The sequence below is a fragment of the Eupeodes corollae genome, chromosome 1 (assembly GCF_945859685.1).
Source record: "Eupeodes corollae chromosome 1, idEupCoro1.1, whole genome shotgun sequence".
In the NCBI taxonomy this organism is placed as follows: Eukaryota; Metazoa; Arthropoda; class Insecta; order Diptera; family Syrphidae; genus Eupeodes; species Eupeodes corollae.
Window position 1 is genome coordinate 272780882 of NC_079147.1, and position 19779 is coordinate 272800660.

Consider the following 19779-nt stretch of genomic DNA (forward strand, 5'->3'; position numbering starts at 1 on the left):
GAATATCGAGGTGTTCAGTCTCATTGATTCAAGTGCAATCCATGGATAATGGCAATGGGGATATATCTCGCTTGAAGGATACAAGACAGCATTGCGTTTTCGAAGCATTAAATTCCACGCGGTTTTTTAATCCCCATTGAACAATGCTGTTTAGGTCGGAATATGAAAAGCTAAGAGTACTATCGTCAGCGAAACAATGTATTGGGTAAGATGTTGCACACAGGAGATCATTAATAAAAATGAGACAGAGTTTTAGTTGAAAAAAAAAAATTTTTATAGGAAAAAGAAAAAGGGTTCTTTTTATGGGTTTTTCCCGCAATAATTTTTCTCGCCGTTAAAACCACCCTTGAACTTCAACGAACATTTCAAAAAAAATAATTATTCAAATTGGTCCAGGCGTTGTTGAGTTATATGCGCTTACCAACACATCTTGCGACTCATTTGTATACATAAGAAGATAATCTTCCTATGAGTCTGGTTTGTCAAATTGATTTGTTCAAAGTTTAAAGGTCACTTGAAGTTACATTAATCTATTGATGCTAAATTTTACACACCATATTATTATAATGACTCAGCACTTAAAAAGATTGTGACAGTCAAATTATTGAGCAATTTACCGAGTTGTTCACTCTTTTTAGAAGACATTATTTTGTAAGTCTTTTGATTCAACCTTACTAACTTTCAAACTAAAGTCCCAGCCAATTTTGCAGACTTTCATTGAAAAATCATCTTTATCAGACAAATGAATTAAAATCAAATGCATTCTTTTTAGACTGCTCGCAGTCCTTGAAGTCCTTTAAAAGTCTATTACATTTTTGAAGTTTTTTCAATGTATTGAGTTATTTTTACTGCTTTGAAGTCATATTACTAATTGAAGCCTTTTCACTGCTTATGAAAACGTTTCTTATACTGTAACGCCGAATTTAAAGGACTTTACAGACTTCAAGCAGTAAACAAAAAGACTGTACTCTTTTTATTTAAAGCCTTTTGTCTGCTTTTGAAGATTGCATTATTTAAGACCTTAAAATAAAAAAAAAGAATTAGATAATAAATTCTATTGCCTTCCCGAACAATAAGTTGAATGTGTGAGACTTTGCGGAATGCAATATTATAATATTAGCCGTTTTTTATTGGCAATCTAAAATAATATGGTAGAAAATTCCCAAGAAAACGCATCGTCAGTAGCCACATTTTTGTATTTAAAAATTGGTACAACTGAAAGAAGATCTGTCAGAATAATAATACAAAAAAAAACACACAAATAGAAGAAAGTTTTGTGAAAATCAAAAGTTAAAATTAACGTCAGCAAAAAAAACTAACTAAGACTAATAAAACGGACAATTTTCAAGAAGAAATGTTAAGAAAACATCTGGAAATTGAGATTCAATAAAAATAGCTCATTTAACAAATTAAACTTTGTAATAAAATAAAAACTTCAAGAAGGGGGTTTGTTCGTAGACTACTACATTAACAGGTGGTATTGAAGCGAGTTTTGAAGCTCGTCTAAATTCTTTTTATAACTGAATCGAGTTGAAATGAGCTTGATTTGATTTGATTCCCGTCGGAGATCGAAGTCGATTCAAAATTTGTTAAGAAAAACCTGCGCTCAGGAGTTGGTTTTACATAAAATGCATTATGGTCTGTTTATTTGTATGTTTCTGTACAAAAAATATAGTTTTGTTTTAATCAAATTAAAAAAAAAATTCGCATGGATTAGGTTGCATATTCTTATATGGTACTGAACTATTCAATTCTTCATTGTATACCAGGAATCAAACTATCCCATTTGCATTTTAGAAAATGCTGTCAAACTTAATAATTTTTAAATCTTCTTGTGCGGTGCAAACACCAAAAACATTTATTTAATCTATGCTAAGATAAACATAGAGAAAAATAGCAAAACTTAGTAATCTTTTCTATTCTTGCAAAATAAGCCCAGTTAGTCTATTTTTATTAACGAAACTTAAAAATACCAACAGTTACAGATTGATTTTTTGTCCTAATGGAAAACACATACATAATTCCAAATGCACAACTGCTTAACGTACACAGCCATAGAGATATAAATGCATAAAATGAAATACAGCATTTAGAACACAGTATTACTTTCAGAATAATTTAATACTTTCGATTACTCACTAAAAAATAAAAAGCTTCAAGAAATGATGTTCAGAATTGTATTTCAAGAACTAACAATTATTATTATAAGGAAAAATGCTATTCATGTTCGCAAACACTTAACATTAAAATAATATTGGTTCGGGCATATTTTAGTTTACACATAGTTATTTTTATTAATAATTATGGTTTAAAAAATTTTTTTTAAAATATTGTTACGATAAACAAATTTACTAGCGTACCCATTGCGAGAACTCCAGCAACGAAATTGCATTTCAAAGTTTAAAAATAATATAATGTATTAACACTTCTTTAATAAGTTCCAGTTCTTATTGCCTTATTTAAAGTTGGCTAAACTGCTTTTGATTTTTGGTCTTAAAGTAATCTATAACATGCAAAAACTTTCCGTTTGTGTCATTTACAGGGTGCAATAATCACCAAAACCAATACAACTCTACTGTTTTTCATATTCCACCTCCCCAAAAGTGTCTCCAAAATTTCCTTGCTAAGCTCACTCTAAAAATGGCCTATTACTTTGAAAAGAACTCATCCCAAAAAATTGGAACATCAGGATATAAACTTATGGAAGCAATGGTTTATGCATTCGATTATTTCGTTCAAATACACAAACCTTTTCTGTTATTTTCCCAGTATTTCATATTTGTATTACAGTAAAAATTTGAGTTTTCAAGAAATTGTAAATTTAGGAAATTTAAAAAGAAATTGTAAAACAGCAAATTGTCTTTTTCTTGAGGGAGACTCTTAGTGAGACTTAAATGATATAAAAGAATAAATGAAATTGTTTATTTTTCTTAAGAAACAATTTGGAACATTTCTGAAATAAAAGTTGGAAGTTTACACCGTAGAATGTTTTCTGAGTCTTTTATTATTAAAACTATTACTTTGATCGATAAATGTGCAATAAGACTTTGAACCAATGTTGAAGTCTTTCGATTTCTTTCCTCTTGCTTTTTAATCAGGAATCAATTTTCGTTAACTTCGATTTTCCATTAGTTAAACGTCTTCATAAAAATCAATCATTTCTTTACAACTTCATATTTTGAAATAAATTTGTTGATAAATGATTTCTTACAAGACAGTCGCTTGCATGACATAATCCAATTTCGTAATATTGAAAAAGGTTAAAAATACAAAGATTTCCTACACACTAAATCTCACGGTATATCATAGACAGATGTACATTTTTCTTATCCTAATCACTATAAACCAGTCAAATAAAATTAAGACCATTAACTATCCAAATTTAATTACCTAGTGGATGGCCCACCAAATGTGATTCCTTGCAAATATTCAAGATATACAAGTATAAGCCTAATCGAAGATGCGTAAAAGGCACTCCTTTTAACTTCGAAAAAGAACTAGTTTTTGGTTTAATCTGTCTGCCGATAGTGCAATGATGCAATTCGAGGAGATTAGCTAACTTCAATCGAGTTTTTAGAAAGGAGTTATATTGGTTAGACATGCATTGAATAAAAAAACAAGTCGCGTATTCCAATCCATGGGACATCCTCCAATTGAAGATATTGTTATTGTATGATGTTAGACAGTTCCATCTTATGCAGATGGTTTGAAACATCTACTTAGGTATACAATGTGAAAATCGTGCATGATTAAATTAAATGAAGATATTGCAATTTTAATAATAATCAACAAAATATAGGCGAATCTTTGATTTGAATTTACAATCAGTTTAATTTTTAAAAGCTGCAAGATTAGCGTCAGGGGTTTAGGTAAGTTATTATTTTATTGATATTTTCGAGGAAAACACCATCGCTTCAAAATGTGATTTATCATTTTTTGACAGCTAATTTGAGGTAAATTGTTGAAAATGTCAAAAATTGCATGGCATTAATATCTGTCAAATAATAAATGCCAGAGAACTATTTTTAAGTAACTGTAAAAGTAAATAGAAGTATAGTTTCATTTAAGTCAGTCATTTAAATGAGAGCATTCATTTAAGAGCACGTTAGGTTAGGTTATGTTTAAGTGCCTGTCTGGGTTTGAGTTTATTCCATCTTAATGATCCATGGTGATACCACATGAATCTTTAAGATTTCTTCGAAGCCCTATGAAAGCAGTTTGAGTCCCTTATGGCTAAAACAGAAACACGCTTCAGCTTCGGCTCCGCCTGACGTTTACTAGTTCAGCCATAGGAATTCAATGCATATTATCACAATGGAGCTTTGACCTCACGTTCCGTTTGACAATCGTAAGGAAAAGAACGTAATGTAACGTAATGTGACTCCAAACGGAAGCTCTAATTCAATTATCTGAACATTTGGTTTGTCTGACAGCTCAAAAGCTGTAAAAAAATGTCAACAAACAAAATATTTGCTCTTTGGAGGGATGAAATAATAGAAATTTCATTCAAAGCAACCTCGAAGCAAGGGCACCGTAACGCAGACGAAGCCAAAGCTGAAGCGTGTTTATGATTCAGCCATTACGAAACGTGAAAGACTGATTAAGTTTATATGATTAACATCTTTTGAATCGTTATAGAAGAATTCTCCTAGATAAGTCTTGCAATTTCGAGCTTGAGCAAGACATTTACAGAGAAGGTGAAGAACTGTTTCATTATCTTCCTTATCGACACAGCTTGTTCAAAAGCCATTTTAGAATATGCATAGCAACTTGTCGTGCTTTCCCATTAGACAGTGCCTGGTTATGACACTTATTATCGAGATTATATGCGATTTGCTTAGAGATAGCAAGCACCTTGAGCGCTTAATATCTAGCGTAGGCGAGATGTTTTTCGTGACCGTACGTAGTGATATATTCCACTTTGTGTTTGCCGTTTTTATAGTGTCTTGCATTAGTAATAGTTTATTACATGTAGCGATTCTTATGCCAGCATGAGCCAAACGCGTTCTAATGGGTTGCACTGTACTATTTCTGGCAAGTTTTTCTGCCTTACAATTTCCTGGAATGTGAATTACGTCTATCTACTTAAGAATATGGAATTGTGGTTTTGCCTGGGTTAACGCCTATAGTCCAAACCGATCAACTGATTTGTAAGAATTCTTTTAGGAAGTTAAGGTGCTTTCCTGACATTGCTATAGAAACGTCATCCGCATAGGCAATCACTCTGAAACGCCCCACATCCAGACCAGTTAGGATTTCATTTACCAATAAGTTGCTGAACACTACCTTTTGCTGTCCCTCTGCTAACGAATCTTCTAGAATAAGAGCCGCCCAGTTTTAGAAATGTTATGGTGCTTGTCAGCATTAAATGAATTAATTCCCCAAGCGAACCCCTAACGGACAGAGATCTTAGTGCAGATATGATTACAGATTCACATTTTTAAAAGCAACTTCGATGTCAAGGAAAGCAACCATAGTGAACTTTCTATAATGAAGGGAATATTCGATGGTGCGTACTAAAGTATGTAACGCCGTTTTCACTGATTTACCTTTAAAGTAGACATGTTGAGACATAGACAGAAGCCTTTTATCAATACTTGCCCTTAAATGGATATCAATCAATGCTTCCAAGGTTTTAAGAAGGCATGATGATAGACTTATATGTCGTAGATCTTCAGGGATGAATTGCAAGCATTTAGAAAGGTTTTTGACTTTGTTTACCATAAAATCGATCTTTTAATTCTGTGTTGTAATATTTTGGATTGAATAAGAATAAAATTAATTGGGATTGACAGACTGAGTTGTTTAATTATAATATTTGGTTGTTATTTTGAAAAAAGTTATTGTTAACAAATAAAGCGCCATCTGTGGCATGTGAAGATTTACACATAGTTAGATCATAATCTACGAACGAATTCCCTTTCTTAAGTTGATTATTTAATTCAGGTTCAATTTACAAAATGGAAAACATGAAAACAACTATAAATAAATCATAAATTCGACAATTTTTAACTCTAAGAACATGCCAAAAAGAACAAACTTCCATTAAATGCTGTAGGGACCTTTATATTTATTATAGTATTATATTATATATTATATAGCTATATTGTTTTGCTTAAAATTTCAAGAACGTGTAACGTGGAACTTATAAATCAGAGTTTGTTTATTAATATTATATAGTTTGAATTCGATTGAATAAATAAAAGTCGATTATGACATTTGCACACATCAAGTTAAATCAAAACAAAATGTGGTCCAAAACTAAAAAAGACTTTGTACTAAAATTAGTTTTTAAGTTGCCGTAGAATTATGGTGCTTAGGTTTATTTACTTGTAAAAGTTCTTTAATCGTGAGCATCATCATTTACAAAGATCTTGTTTTTGCTGCATGTTTTGACATTGACAGTTTAGAGCTGAGTTTACAGTGAAATTTTAAAATTGTCAAGACCGAAATGAAATATGAAAACACAATAATTTCAATAAGCATTTTACTTATTTTGTTGCAATCTTATAATATTTTTCCCGTAGTAATTCCAGAAATAACAAATTTTAAGGTCTTACAGTGGCATGGACTTAAAATATTTTTCTACAATAACTTTCTATGGAATCAACTCAAAATGGGTTCATACATAATCCGAAAATCATATCATGTTGTTTGTTTTTATTTGCAAGAAAAAGGAAGTAAGAAAAACTTGATTTTAAAAGTCATTGCGCGCACCAATTAAACTCCATTACCATTAAAATTATGTCCACCATGAAAAGGAAGTACATATAATATAACTTGAATCTTAAAAGTCAATGTTATTTAAATTTAAAACAGGTATTTTAAATCCTTTGATATATCCATAGTTATAGTTTTGTATACACTTTTATCTATAACACTCTTTGGCCATGAAACTTCAAAGATTCAAGTCTATAAAATATCCGAGAAAGTAATATGCATCTGCAGCAGTGTTGCACCCCTTGTTTCTTTTCATAATTTCAATAATTATAATTTCAGGATTTATTGAACCAATTTTCAGGTTTTTTGATGTGTCTCTATATTATAGAAACCACTTTTTGACTTCCACAAAAGATATGAAAGTATAACATTAATCATATCCTTCTTTATGCAAAAACTGATCAATTTTTGTGTCTATTCATGTAAAATGTATTTTAAGTTTGTACGTTTAATTTCTTGCAAGTCGTTTGCTATATTTTCGCATTCAAAGAAAACTTAATTGACCGAATCAAATTGCTGCAGCTACAAATAAGACCGCTCCGGCATTACGAAAGATATAAACGAATTTGTTTTAACTTTAAGCCTAAAACCAGTTGCGTAAAGAGAACATTTGTATACCCCTCGAGGAAACAAAAATTGCAATCTAAGTGAACATACTTCGTATTTATGCGCAATAATAATAACATAGGGCAGGTGCGTGGAACATAAATTTAAACATAACCACAATTTACACTTTTTTGTACAACTTAAGTTAGGGCAGTGCTGCCAAAACATGATAATAGGTGTTGGTTGAGATGAGAAAATTACTTTGTAATAAATTTAATTTTGTCTGCATACTGAAACACCTTTTCTTTATGTCAAATTACTTATGGTACTACCTTTAAGTTTTCCTTATGATTATAATGTTCAAGTCTTGTTATGGCAATTTCCATCATGGACGCTGAAGTGACATTTAATTTGAACTTAAATACAAACCGTTTACTTCAATAAAAATTATGTGTTTAACTTTTTGTTTATAGCTTAAAGCAATTTAAGTCTTTTATTTTGCGGAACTACGATGATGTGACTTTTATTACATCAACAATGTTGACAAGGAAATAATTACAAGCAATACACTGTGTGGCGTGATATGATTCAATTTAAAATAGCGCATGCTTAAAGTTTGTGGAACCTAAATTGTGTGCTTTACAGAGTGAGACTATACTATTGTTTACTGTAACATGTAAAATGGAGACAATTCTTTTACGTTAGTGTTGTGAATGCTGTGGACTTGTGGCGAGAGATTTAATTTTGAATAACCTGCTATTTGGGCAACTGTCGCTTTTGAAGCTGTCATCATGACGTTTGACATGTAGTAACTACGCTATTACTAAAACTGGAACTATGCCTATTTTAATAACGCATTGGAGTTTTTAAAATTCACAACAAAAATGGTGAAAATTTTGCAAACAAAATTCGCAAAATAAAGCAATTTTATTTTGCCATGAAGCCATCTTCTAGTTCGACGCACGTGAAATTGGTTGACAAATTCGAAGTATCAGGACAAGTTAGTCAAAATCAAAGCAATTTGCGTCGCTCAAGGAAAACTAAGAACAGTAGCCCCTAGGTTTGACAAGAACCCCGGTGTATCAATTCCTAGTGGAAATACCTTTCATACAGATTAAATAATAAGGCTTTCAAAAACCAAATAACACAAGAATTCATAAGGATCAATCATTTGCAAAGCCGTGTCATCTCTGATTACGTCCTTACAATGCATCCAACGCCGAGGTTTGTATTGTATAACACCAACAACGAACCGAATTCCGTCGTCAGAGAGGACCATCCATTCAATATAGATGACGAAAGCCCAACTTAGATGAAGTAAAAATTGCCATAAGCTCAAGTCTAAAAAAGCAGCTGGAGCAGATGGCTTGAAAGCAGCTGTAGATAATTTGAAAGATATGGTCGAAAGAAAACATGTCCGATGAATGGAATCTCAATATTGTTTGCCCGATCATGAAAATAGAAGGGCCTCTAAACTAACTTTAACTATAGAGGAATCAGTCTACTTAACATCGCTTGCTAAATCTTCTCCACCGTAATTTGTGAACGTCTAAGGCACATCTTCAACAACCAGGAAGGTCCACAGTCAATTAAATATTTACATTACGGCTGATCCTGAAAGAAACCCAAGAACATAAAATTGACACCCACCATCTTTTCATCGATTTCAAGGCCGCATATGACGGAAGCTACAGGGACGGACTGTATAGAGCTAAGTCTAATTTTAGCATCATGAACATGAAGAAGGTTGGAAAAAATTTAACTGAACCTTTCGGTGTCAGAAAGATTTTGTTTAAATCGTACTTGAAACAATAGTGCAGAGCTCCCACGTCAACACAAGAGAAACTATTTTTTAAAAGCCTGTCAAATTACTGTCTCAGAGTCTTGTCAATAAGGCTTTTGTGAATATAGAAGAAGAAGCGGGAAAATGGGTTTAACGGTTAATGAGGGCAAAACAACGTACAACACCGACGTTTCGGTCAAAACCTCACTATCGGATAGACGTAACTTTGAGGTAATTGGCTACCTCGGCTTCGCTATGAAAGTCTTCGAATCCACGCGCACAGGACAGCGAAGTAAAAGAAAATTGATTCACCCAACTTGGAGTGCGCAACTGGAGACATCTAGCTAGGGACAGAGCTAGATGGAGGATCTTGTTGGGTGTGGCTCTTGTTCACACAGGAACCACCTTAACTGGCTAACTAACTTACTTAATTTCAATTCACATATGCTCCAAACTTTTTATTTACTAGATGCTAATACTTGAATTTCACTCTAGTACCATTCAAAACTTAGTCACATTGAACTTTCAATTTCATTAAATTTCAGATGGATTAGAGTTTTAGTTAGAATTCATTACTTTACATTTACAAGTACGATTTTAATACAAAATAATACTGCAGACTAGACCAGTTAGAAAACAGCTTTTTGTCTTAAATTCTAAAGGTTTAACAACACAAATACCACTTCTGATTTCTGAAATTCTCACGAGCCATATGTTTTAATTATAAAATCATAACTTACATAAGTGACATAAGTGACATAAATCTGCCGGAAATACCATTCTTCATCCTTTAACTATAATAAAACTTTTCCAAAGATGGAAAAGGTAACTTCATCCATATTAACCGGTTTAATGAAAATCTTAGCTTAAAAATATATTTCATTTATCAATCTATTAACTCAAGTTAAACATGTCTTTTAAGTTTTAAAACTCCACATCACGCAGTTTTGTGAAAACTCATTCCGGTCTTCCTATTTTAGGTTGCTAAATGATCCAAATACTCACTCACAGTCATTTTACAAGAGTAATCTCCAAATAAAGAATTTAGAATTTTAAATCAATCACACATTTTTATAAACCAAAACTAAATATATCTCATTTCATGTTGTAATCAAAGCTCCCAACTCGGACAAGCATTATGGAACATGTATGAGATTATGTTGCACAACTTTTAAGCAAATTTGGTCAACGCACTATGTAATGCGTTACAAGCTCCTATAGATAAAAATTATAACTGCGTGTGGCATATTTAGCAGACATTTTTCTTGAAACAAAAAAATAATAAAACAAAAACCTGTATAAAGAGCCGCATAAACATATAATTAACGAGATCATAATATTTGAAGCACAAGCTCAGGGAATTGGACAAGTTGTTGCACTTCTCAACATCGTCATCACGATGGATGGTTGCAACAAGTGATGACTCCGTTGACTTCAATTTGAATATGCTGCATGCGTCGTCGTCGCTTTGATGCTAATACTACATTGTATTGCTATATAAAATGACGATGACGACTAAGTGACGCCCAGTATTTGAAGCATGATGAAGTGAAATTCCAGACACCATTATTATACTTTTGCTTTCCTCGAATGCACAAGCATAACACTCAAACTCTAGCGCATCTGATGTAAACTAATGCTGCTCGCGCTTAAGAGCGAAAGTAAAATGCAGATCAGCTTCTTTCAAGCCAGGGGTGTATTAGTCAGCTTAGATTTTATGTTGTCAAACAGGAAATAGTAAGACAATATCAAAAGACTCAATTCTAAGGTGTAGAATTTCAATGAAAAAATGTGTTTCATAAAGGCTCGAAAGACAAAGATTCAAAAAGCAACATTTTTAAAATACAAAATTTCGAAAAGACCAAAGTCATTCAGAAGACAAAAGTTCGAACGGTCAAAGTTCAAAGCTCAAAAAGACAAAGGCTTTCCGATAAAGATTCAAAAATTCTAGTTCTAATATAAAAGGTTCGAAAAGTACTATTCAAAGAAAAAAGTTCCGGAAAGACCAACAACTTTTGGAAAGGTAAAGAGTAAAAACCGCAAAGTTTGTTCAAAAGGCAAATGTTTGGTACTCATAAACCAAAGAGAGAAAAATAGTTTTAAAAGTCGGAGGTTCGAAAAATTAAAAGACAGAGTTTGAAAAAAGCAACAACGATTTGAAAATCGAAGATTTGTTCAAAAAGACGAATCTTTGAAAGGATAAAAGTTCAAAAAGGCTAAAGTGATCTCGAAGACAAAGGTTCGGGAAAATTCAGAGGTCAAAAAGATTTTGGCTATCCAAAAATGATTCAAAAAGACAAAGTTCTAGACAAGGTTCTAATAGACAAGGCTCGAAAACTTATTTAAAGAAAAATTTGAGGAGAGACAAAAATTGTTCGAAAAGACGAAGAGTCGAAAACGCAAAGGTAATTCAAAAGGAAAATGTGTGATACACAAATTTTCGAAAAGAATAAAAACAATGCATCCAAACTCCAAATTTTCGAAAAAATATAATTAGGTCCCGAAAGTAAAAAGTTCGAAAAGGCAAAGATTTGAAACCCAAACATTCGAAGACACAAAAGTTATAAACCTTAAGCTCGAAAAAACCAATCTTTGAAACCCAAAAGGTTAAAAGAAAAAGACTTCAAAAATTAAAGTTTAAAACCCAGAGAATCAAAAGTTTTAAGCCCCTAGGTTTAAAAATATAGAAGCTAACACAGTTTAGAACCGGAAGAGTCTCGGAAAGATAAAAGTTCCAACGAAGAATACTAAAATAATCAAGGGTTCGAAAAAAAATAGTTCGAAAAGATAATCCCTCAAGGAAACAAAGTTTCTGCAAAATAAAAGTTCAGAAAATCAAAGATCTAACACCCAACACAGGGTATGTACTTCCACACAAGTTAAGAGTCTAACAAAAAATGTTTAATTGCGACTTTGGTAAAAATTTGACACAATCTCAAAATGTCAATATTAAATCTTAGTCAATATTACTAAATTTTAGTGTAAGACTTATTGTGGTTAAAGTAACTACAAGCATTTTAAACTTACCAATTGTTATTGTAATGTAATTCTAAATAGTTTCTTTAGAATCTATTTTGCAATACTTGTCATATAGGAACTACATGGCAAGTATTGTAATACAATTTGAACTCGAGATTTTAATGAAACATGTCATTACGATGCTAGAGAAATCAAAAAAAGTGGGCCCCGAATCTATCCGTCAGCCTATCTTTCCGTCCTGTTCCCAACCACCCAAAATATTATTTTCATTGACTTCAAATTTTGATATAAAAGTTTTAAGCCGATTCGCAGTAGAAGTTATTTTTAAGTTTTAAAAGTCCTATTATAGCTATCAACTAGATCTTGATACATAACAATATTTTTGATGCAGTGGTATTATGGCTATCAACTATCAACTTTTTTGATGAACTGTGAATTGTTTTATTATTGTGAATGATTTTTGAAATACTTGGTATTACGAATATGAACAAAATAGATACACATCAATTTTCATATCAACCACAAATTCTTGGGTGGTACGTCTCAAATACTTTTTAATTCAGAAAAATAATTATAAAAGGTACGTTTTTTTCATTCTCTTTAAAGAATACGGCTATAAGACTAAAAAGAACAGAAGTCCCCATACAAACTTTTTGGTAAAAAATAGAAAATTAAAGGCTTGAAGGTATAGAAGCTTGAAATATACAATTTTGAAAAGGCAAATCTCGAAAAGACGAAGGTTCGATAGAGGAAAACTAGCAAAGTCAAAGGTTTGAAAAGACAACAGTTTGAAAAGATAAACGTTTGAGGAGACAAAGTTTATACAAAATAAAAGTTGAAAAAGTCAAAGATCTAACAAACCAATTATCAAAAAAAATAAAAGTTTGAATAAAAAAGATAAGTTATTTCTACTTAAATTTTTGCGTGACTAGTCCAATGGTATAAAAAAAAAAACATAATATTTGTATTCACTTTTGAGAAACAGGAAAAAATGTTTAATTTCAACTTGGTTAAAATATTTACACAACCAAAAAATGTCAATATTTAATATTAGTCAATGTTAATTAGCTTTAACTTACTTCGGTTAAAATAAAAAAACTATGAGTATTTTAAACTTTCCATATAGAAAATTATTGTTATCGTAGCGATTTGTAGCGAATTGAAAATGTTGAAATTTCTCGAAGGTTCAATATCCCTCGAATCTGGTTCTATAAATCAAAGAACTGAAACAAATATTTTATCCCTTCGAACATTTTACGAACAAAAATGTATATTACCAGTATATTCCAGAAAAGTTTTAGGCAATACAAAATAACGTTTTTGACATATGGGAAAATTTAAAGAAAAATCGAAGTAACGCTTTTATTTAACAAAAATAAAAACGTAAAAAACACAATTCAAGGTTTGAGCTATGGCTATATACATTATATTTATTGCCTTTTGTTGACGATTGTACTCAGCTGTAATTCTAAGACGCTTTGAAAATTTGTGTCTTAAGACTAGCTTTTAGAGGGTCAAGTTTTTAGTGGTCCAGCCCAATGGTCGATCCAAAAATCCAAAGGAAAATGAGCCATAAAATTCATAAAGTTAAATTTTATGTTCAAAAATTCAGTTTGTTTTTTCTGATCGGATTAAAAACAGGTAAAATTGTGTAATGACCTTAAAACTATTTCAAAAATTCAAACCATAGAAAAACAATAATTCTATTTAAATAATTATAAAAAAATATGAATCTTTTGTGGTCTGAAAGGCATGTTGATTAGAAATCCTAAAACTCATCATATTTTAAAAAATATTCTTTAAACATTTCAAATCCGCATCATTCATTGTAACTCAAAAAGCCATTATACAATTATTTGTATGGATATTAACTGTTTTGCATTGAAAACACGACCATTATAAAAGCCATAAAACATACTTTTCAAATCAACACTATCTTGTTATAAAGGTTTGAAAATATCTACCTTCCGCCTTTTTGTCTTTTGAATTTCGTGGTTATGTGTAAAGCACTACAAAGGTCGAATCTGGCAATACTATACATCATTTGAAAGGTCTTGACAAAACAACGCTATGCATAATTAGTTTGGATACTGCGTTTAACAGTTATAGACTTAAAAACATTGAGTTTACCAACGCCGAAATTCGCGCTATTTTAAAGTTTTCCTTCGTTAAAGGCAGATCCGCTAGAGAAACGTTCCGTGAGATTAATTGCGTTTTGGGGGATGCTACTCTATCACTTCGAAACGCGAAGGAATGGTTTTGAATGGTGAAAACAACACCATGGATAAGCCAGCCAGCGGAAGACCGGTGACGATGAATACCGATCAAATCAGGAGATGGGAGTTAGTCAACAAACCATTTTTTTTAAAACCATCTGCAGAAAGCTGGATACAAAAAAAATGTTTGGGTGCAGCATGATCAAAAAAACCTCCTGGACAATCAACGCCTGCGATCTGCTGCTGAAACGGAACGAACTCGACCCCTTTTTGAAGTGGATGGTGACTGGCGACGAAAAATGGATCACATATGTACGACAATATCAAGCGAAAACAGTCGTGGTCAAAGGCCGGTGAATCGTGTCAAACAGTGGCCAAGCTGGGATTGACGGCCAGAAAGGTTTTAAAGTGTGTTTGGTGGGATTGGAAGGGAGTCATCCTTAATTCTATCATCTACTGCGAACAACTGGACTGCTTAAACAGGCGATCAACCACAAGCGTCCAGAATTGGCCAACAAGAAGGGTAGGACTGGATAACGCCAGACCACACGCTTCGTTGATGACTCGTCAGAAGCTACAGGAGCTCGGATGGTAGGTTTTATTGCATCCACCATATAGCCTGCACAAAGTGGCAAGTGATTTGCACCTATTCCTGTCCATAGCGAACGGTCTTGGTGGTGTAAAGTTCAGCTCAAAAGAGGCTTGTAAAAATTGGCTGTCTGAGTTCTTCGCCATAAGGAGGGGGTTCTTCGAGGGGGGTATTATGAAGTTGCCTTCTAGATGGAAACAGATTAACGAACAAACCAGCGTATATTTGAACTAAATCCGATCACTTTTTATAAAGCATTGAATAGAAAGCAAAAAAGCGGAAGGAAAATATTTTCCAACCTTTATGTTGATATTTTTCAGAAATCTTATGTTATAGCACAAGAAATACCTTCCTGTTTAACGACAACTTTTATTTAAGACGCAAAAGTTTACAGAAAATATTTAAATGAAGCATACTTTTTTAAATTCAAACACATAATTTGTTGTGTTCCAAGTTTCTTAAACTTTCTTGGCTCATGAAAATATGTTCAGTCTCCAGCATACAATTTGTTATTGACTCCTAACTCCTAACTTTCCGATTTTTCTAAATGAAAATTTAGACATTTTTCGACGCTTTAAGGCGTGTAGAGAGATTCTCCTGTGTGTGTATATATAATACGTTCGTTATATCCTTTTTCCTACTTCATATCTCAAGAACTGGTTAAAATATTGACTTCAAATAAATTGTGTCCAACAGAATGTAATATCAAGATGTGCTGAACGGGCTTTTAAGCAAATCCGTACAATTTATTAAAAAGTGAAGAATTTAGTTGACTCGTAATATGTTTCGAACCAATAAGGCTAGCGGCTTCAATTAAATTTTGTGTAATACCAAATTGATATTCAACTCTATCTTGTCAAAAATTAAAGATTTTGATATTGCTTTTAAACTAATTTTTTCTTATAAAAAAGTATTGTTTTTAACATTTATTAAAATTGTAAGAAAAATAAGCGGTCAGTTTTTCAATACAAAAAAAGAATCTACGAAAAATACTTCGCAAAATTGTTAAAAACTGATGTTCGATTGGATTATTTCAAAAATAGTTGAAGGTATTAACTTCAAAAAATATTTTGTTAAAGTTTTATAAAAATCGACAGACGGGCACGAATGGAAAGTTACCAGTTTGAGTCGCATCCTAGCCTTCTTTTTTCATATTGACTTTAGTCTTGTATACGATTTTAGAAGGGGATCAAGTGTCCCAATAGATATTTGCCATGAATGCAGCTTAAATATGTTGCAACTTAGAAACAAAAATGACAAGAAAAATTAAAAATTGTTAATAGTAAAAAATCATAACCATTTTGTTCTTATATGAGCACCGTTTTATAAGATTTTACAGGGGGTAAGGGGTTTGTATTGTTTTAAGTATTTTGCTTTGATATTTTTTAAAATTACACTTAAAATTGTATGCGCAGCTCAAATCCTTACTTTAACAAATCTGGACTATTTTTGTAATAAATTATTTTGGGGCTTTCAAACCCCTTGAAAATATCAAATCGGAATGAAAAGTATTAACATCTCATAATTCTTCCTTTTCATTTAAGTTCAAAATTTGTAAGTGTTTATTTCTATGTTTTAGCTGCTTGGGCTCTTTTATATATAAATCCACCCTGGAATTAAAAAACATAACATTGAAGAAGCTCAACACGAAGGAAAGGTGCCGTTGGCGATGGCGATACACCGGGAAACCAAGTTCCATTTCGCCGCGTTTTAAACTGGATTACATGATATAAATTTAAAACGAAAAAAAAAACAAAATCATAAGCTCAGCTCAGGGATACCCTTCTGTATAGAGTATCACTGTTATTGTATCTTTCACCTGCCTGATGCATCAGGTACCATCGTAGCAGCAGTATATGGCCAGGCCGTATCGAATATCACATTTCTTTTTCATTCAATTATGATTTGAATTTTTATTATAAAACTTTGGATACTCTCATTCTCATTGACACGATTGCACTCTCACTCTTTTTCTTTTTCTTATAATAAAACGATCATAAAAAGATTGATATGCGGATATCGATGACGATTCGACGCGACGCAACGCAACGAGCTCTGAGCTGTGATAGTTATCATTCAACAATATTGATTACAATTATTATTACTTTGATTCAATATGCAATTAGATAGGTGTCTACTATAGGGTCTTGATTATGATCATCATGGGGGCGGACGGTTGTGGTATGTAAACTGTGCCCTTCTTACCTGTGCTGTCGTTATTATTGTCGTACAACAAATTATCGTTGTAAACATCAAAAATATCCAATCGTGGCTTTTCATCGTTCTGCTTGATCCGCGCACTTTGTTGTTTAAACACGGCAGCAGTCGGCGTCGGCGGCGGCAGCGGGCGGTAGTTGTCGGTGGTTTTGGATGGCGGCCCGATTGTTGAGGCTTTCACACTTTTTGATGGAAATCCAATCTGAAAGGAAGTGAAATATATGCATCCATAAATATAACTATGAATCTTATTTTTATATTATTGTTGTTTTCTGTACTTAAATAAATTACAAAAGTAAATGATGATGATGACGAGGATAAATTTGAGAATATAAGGGAAATGAAAATGAAGAAAAATGTTTTATTACGAGATTGTGTTTTCAAAAGAAAGTAAAAGGATAAATAATTTATAGTTACTTAAAGTAGGTATAAGCTGTACATCTGATGAAAGATGAAGTATCTTTTTATTGGTCTGTTTTTTATTACACCTTGTCATAAATAAAACAAAAACATAGTAAACGTAATTGCTGAACGGGAAGTGGAAGATTGTGTTAATTTAATTTTTTTTTGTTTTCTTGAGGGAAACAAATAAAAAGACTTTCGAATTGGGTGTGCAAAAGTTAAAAGGTTTATTAAGCTTTAAAGTATGTACTTATGTAACATTTTATATAAATTTAAATATGTTTTTTTTTTCCAATCCCCATAGAACTTATTGTATAATCGGTTCGATATGTCAAATAGAACATTTTGACATTATATTGAAGTCTAAAGTCCCTAAAATATTTTTTGAAAAACTTCAGTGGGTTGTTGATCCAAATATCTCTTAAAACAAAAACGTAATCAGTTTTCGACTTCTTAAGAAATGGTAATTATATTGACTTCAAACTCTATTAATTTTGTACATATTAGTTTCTGTTAACATTTGGTGAAATATTTAGAAAATACAAATATCTTTTTCTTACAAAATTTAAGTTCTTACCAAACAAAATATTAAAAAGTTTTATGGCTGAAACACAAACACGCTTCAGTTTCTAATATGATATTTCTAAATTGGCACTTCTGTCATTAGCAGCTGTTATTTTTCGTTTGTTTAGATTTTTCGTTCAGTAAAATATATAAATTGTGAAATCGAAAAAAAAATATCGCGGAGGAAGTAGCTTATACTCAGCCTATAATAAACAATTGGAATTCTTCCAAAAGCAAATGTATTTTGTTTGTTGACTTTTTTTTACAGCTGTTGAGCTGTCAGACAAAGCTAATTTGAACAAATTACGTTCTTTTCCTTACGATTGTCAAACGGAACGAGAAGTCAAAGCTTCTTTGTGCCTTACCAATAATCAAATTTAGTGACGACTTAAATATTTAAGTGGACTCTAAATAATGAACCATACCAATAATCAATTTAATAGTCAGCTTAACGCTAAACGTCACTCTAAATTTTAGAGTAGAGAAACGCGTGTTTAACTTCGTGATTAAGGTTTAACGTCATGTTTGTTCTGTCATTCTGGCAGTTGGCAGGAAAAGAAATTTTTCGTATGTTTCTTTAATCTGCTGCAAATTTATTTTTGGCTGTGACCGTGAGCTCATAAAAATTAGCAATCAAAATAAACAAATAGATTAATTTCTTTTTATTTAAATATATAAGTTGTATTGTAAGTATTTAATATATATAAGCTTGACAGAGCATTCAGGAAATGTTAAATGCCACTGGCTATTGCCTTAAAAACGCAAGCCAGGAGCAAAATAAGTTTAGTCGGTTTCAGAAGGAAACTGGTGAACATCCCCCAAAGAACATTGAAATATCTGCAATGCTGTCAGTGGACTTCCAATTAGATAATGCGAGATTTGATACCGATGCAATTCACTCATATGTCTGTTTGGCAACAAATGTAGTAGATAATGTAATAGAGCAGAGTTTAGTTAAAGACGTGTTTAATTTGGTTATTGGTTAACACACAAATAAACTCGTCTCTAAAGTTTAACGTGGCGTTTATCTAAACGCTTGTTTAGGCAATAATTATTGGTAAGGCCCTTTGTGATAGCATGCATGGAATTCCTATGGCTGAACTCGTAAACGTCAGGCGAAGCACGTTTGTGTTTCAGCAATTAACGTTAAGTGTTTGTCTCATCCTTTTTACGTCTAGTATTGATAGGTACGAGGAATATGCAATGCTCAAAAGTATGTTTCAACATAATTTATCAAATAAGAAATCATCAGGATACGATCTGATTATGCTCAAGTTTCAGAAAAAATGCCTTTGTTGCCCTCAAAAAACTTCAATTTATAATAAACGCATGGCTTAAACTAAGATTTTTAGAACCACATTCAAAAATTGCAGAAGTTATTGTTACACCTAAACAAGGTAAGCAACCATAAAAAATAACTTCTTACAGACCAATTTCGCTTACACCAGTCATGAAGAGAGAAAAATTGTCGGGTGTTTATGGTCCGGTCTGCATAGATGGAGAGTGGAGGAGAAGATATAACGACAAACTGTACGGGCTGTACAGCGACAATGATCTGGTTTGTAGAATAAAAGTCTGCGACTCAGGTGTCGCACGTAAGTGGGAGAATATCTCAATCAACTTGGTGTGCGAAACTGAAGACAACTAGCTACGGACCGAGCTGGCTGGAAACGCAGGTTGGTAGAACTGTAGCACTACCTTAAGTAAGTAAGTAAGATATTATAGTAACTACCAACGCTATCGTGGCCAACTTGGTTGATGAT

The 19779-nt window shown here is 32.3% G+C and overlaps 1 protein-coding gene across 2 annotated transcripts in view; it reads right to left on the bottom strand.

Moving 5' to 3' along the window:
• The window catches only part of LOC129938655 (mucin-2-like), a 113723-nt gene that overhangs the window by 77365 nt on the left and 16579 nt on the right, over positions 1 to 19779 (bottom strand). For both annotated transcript variants that reach the window (XM_056046327.1, XM_056046326.1), the window contains exon 2: positions 17039 to 17252. In XM_056046327.1, coding sequence (XP_055902302.1) covers positions 17039 to 17113 — 75 coding nt within the window. In that variant the 5' untranslated portion in view covers positions 17114 to 17252. The remainder of the gene's footprint in view (positions 1 to 17038; positions 17253 to 19779) is intronic.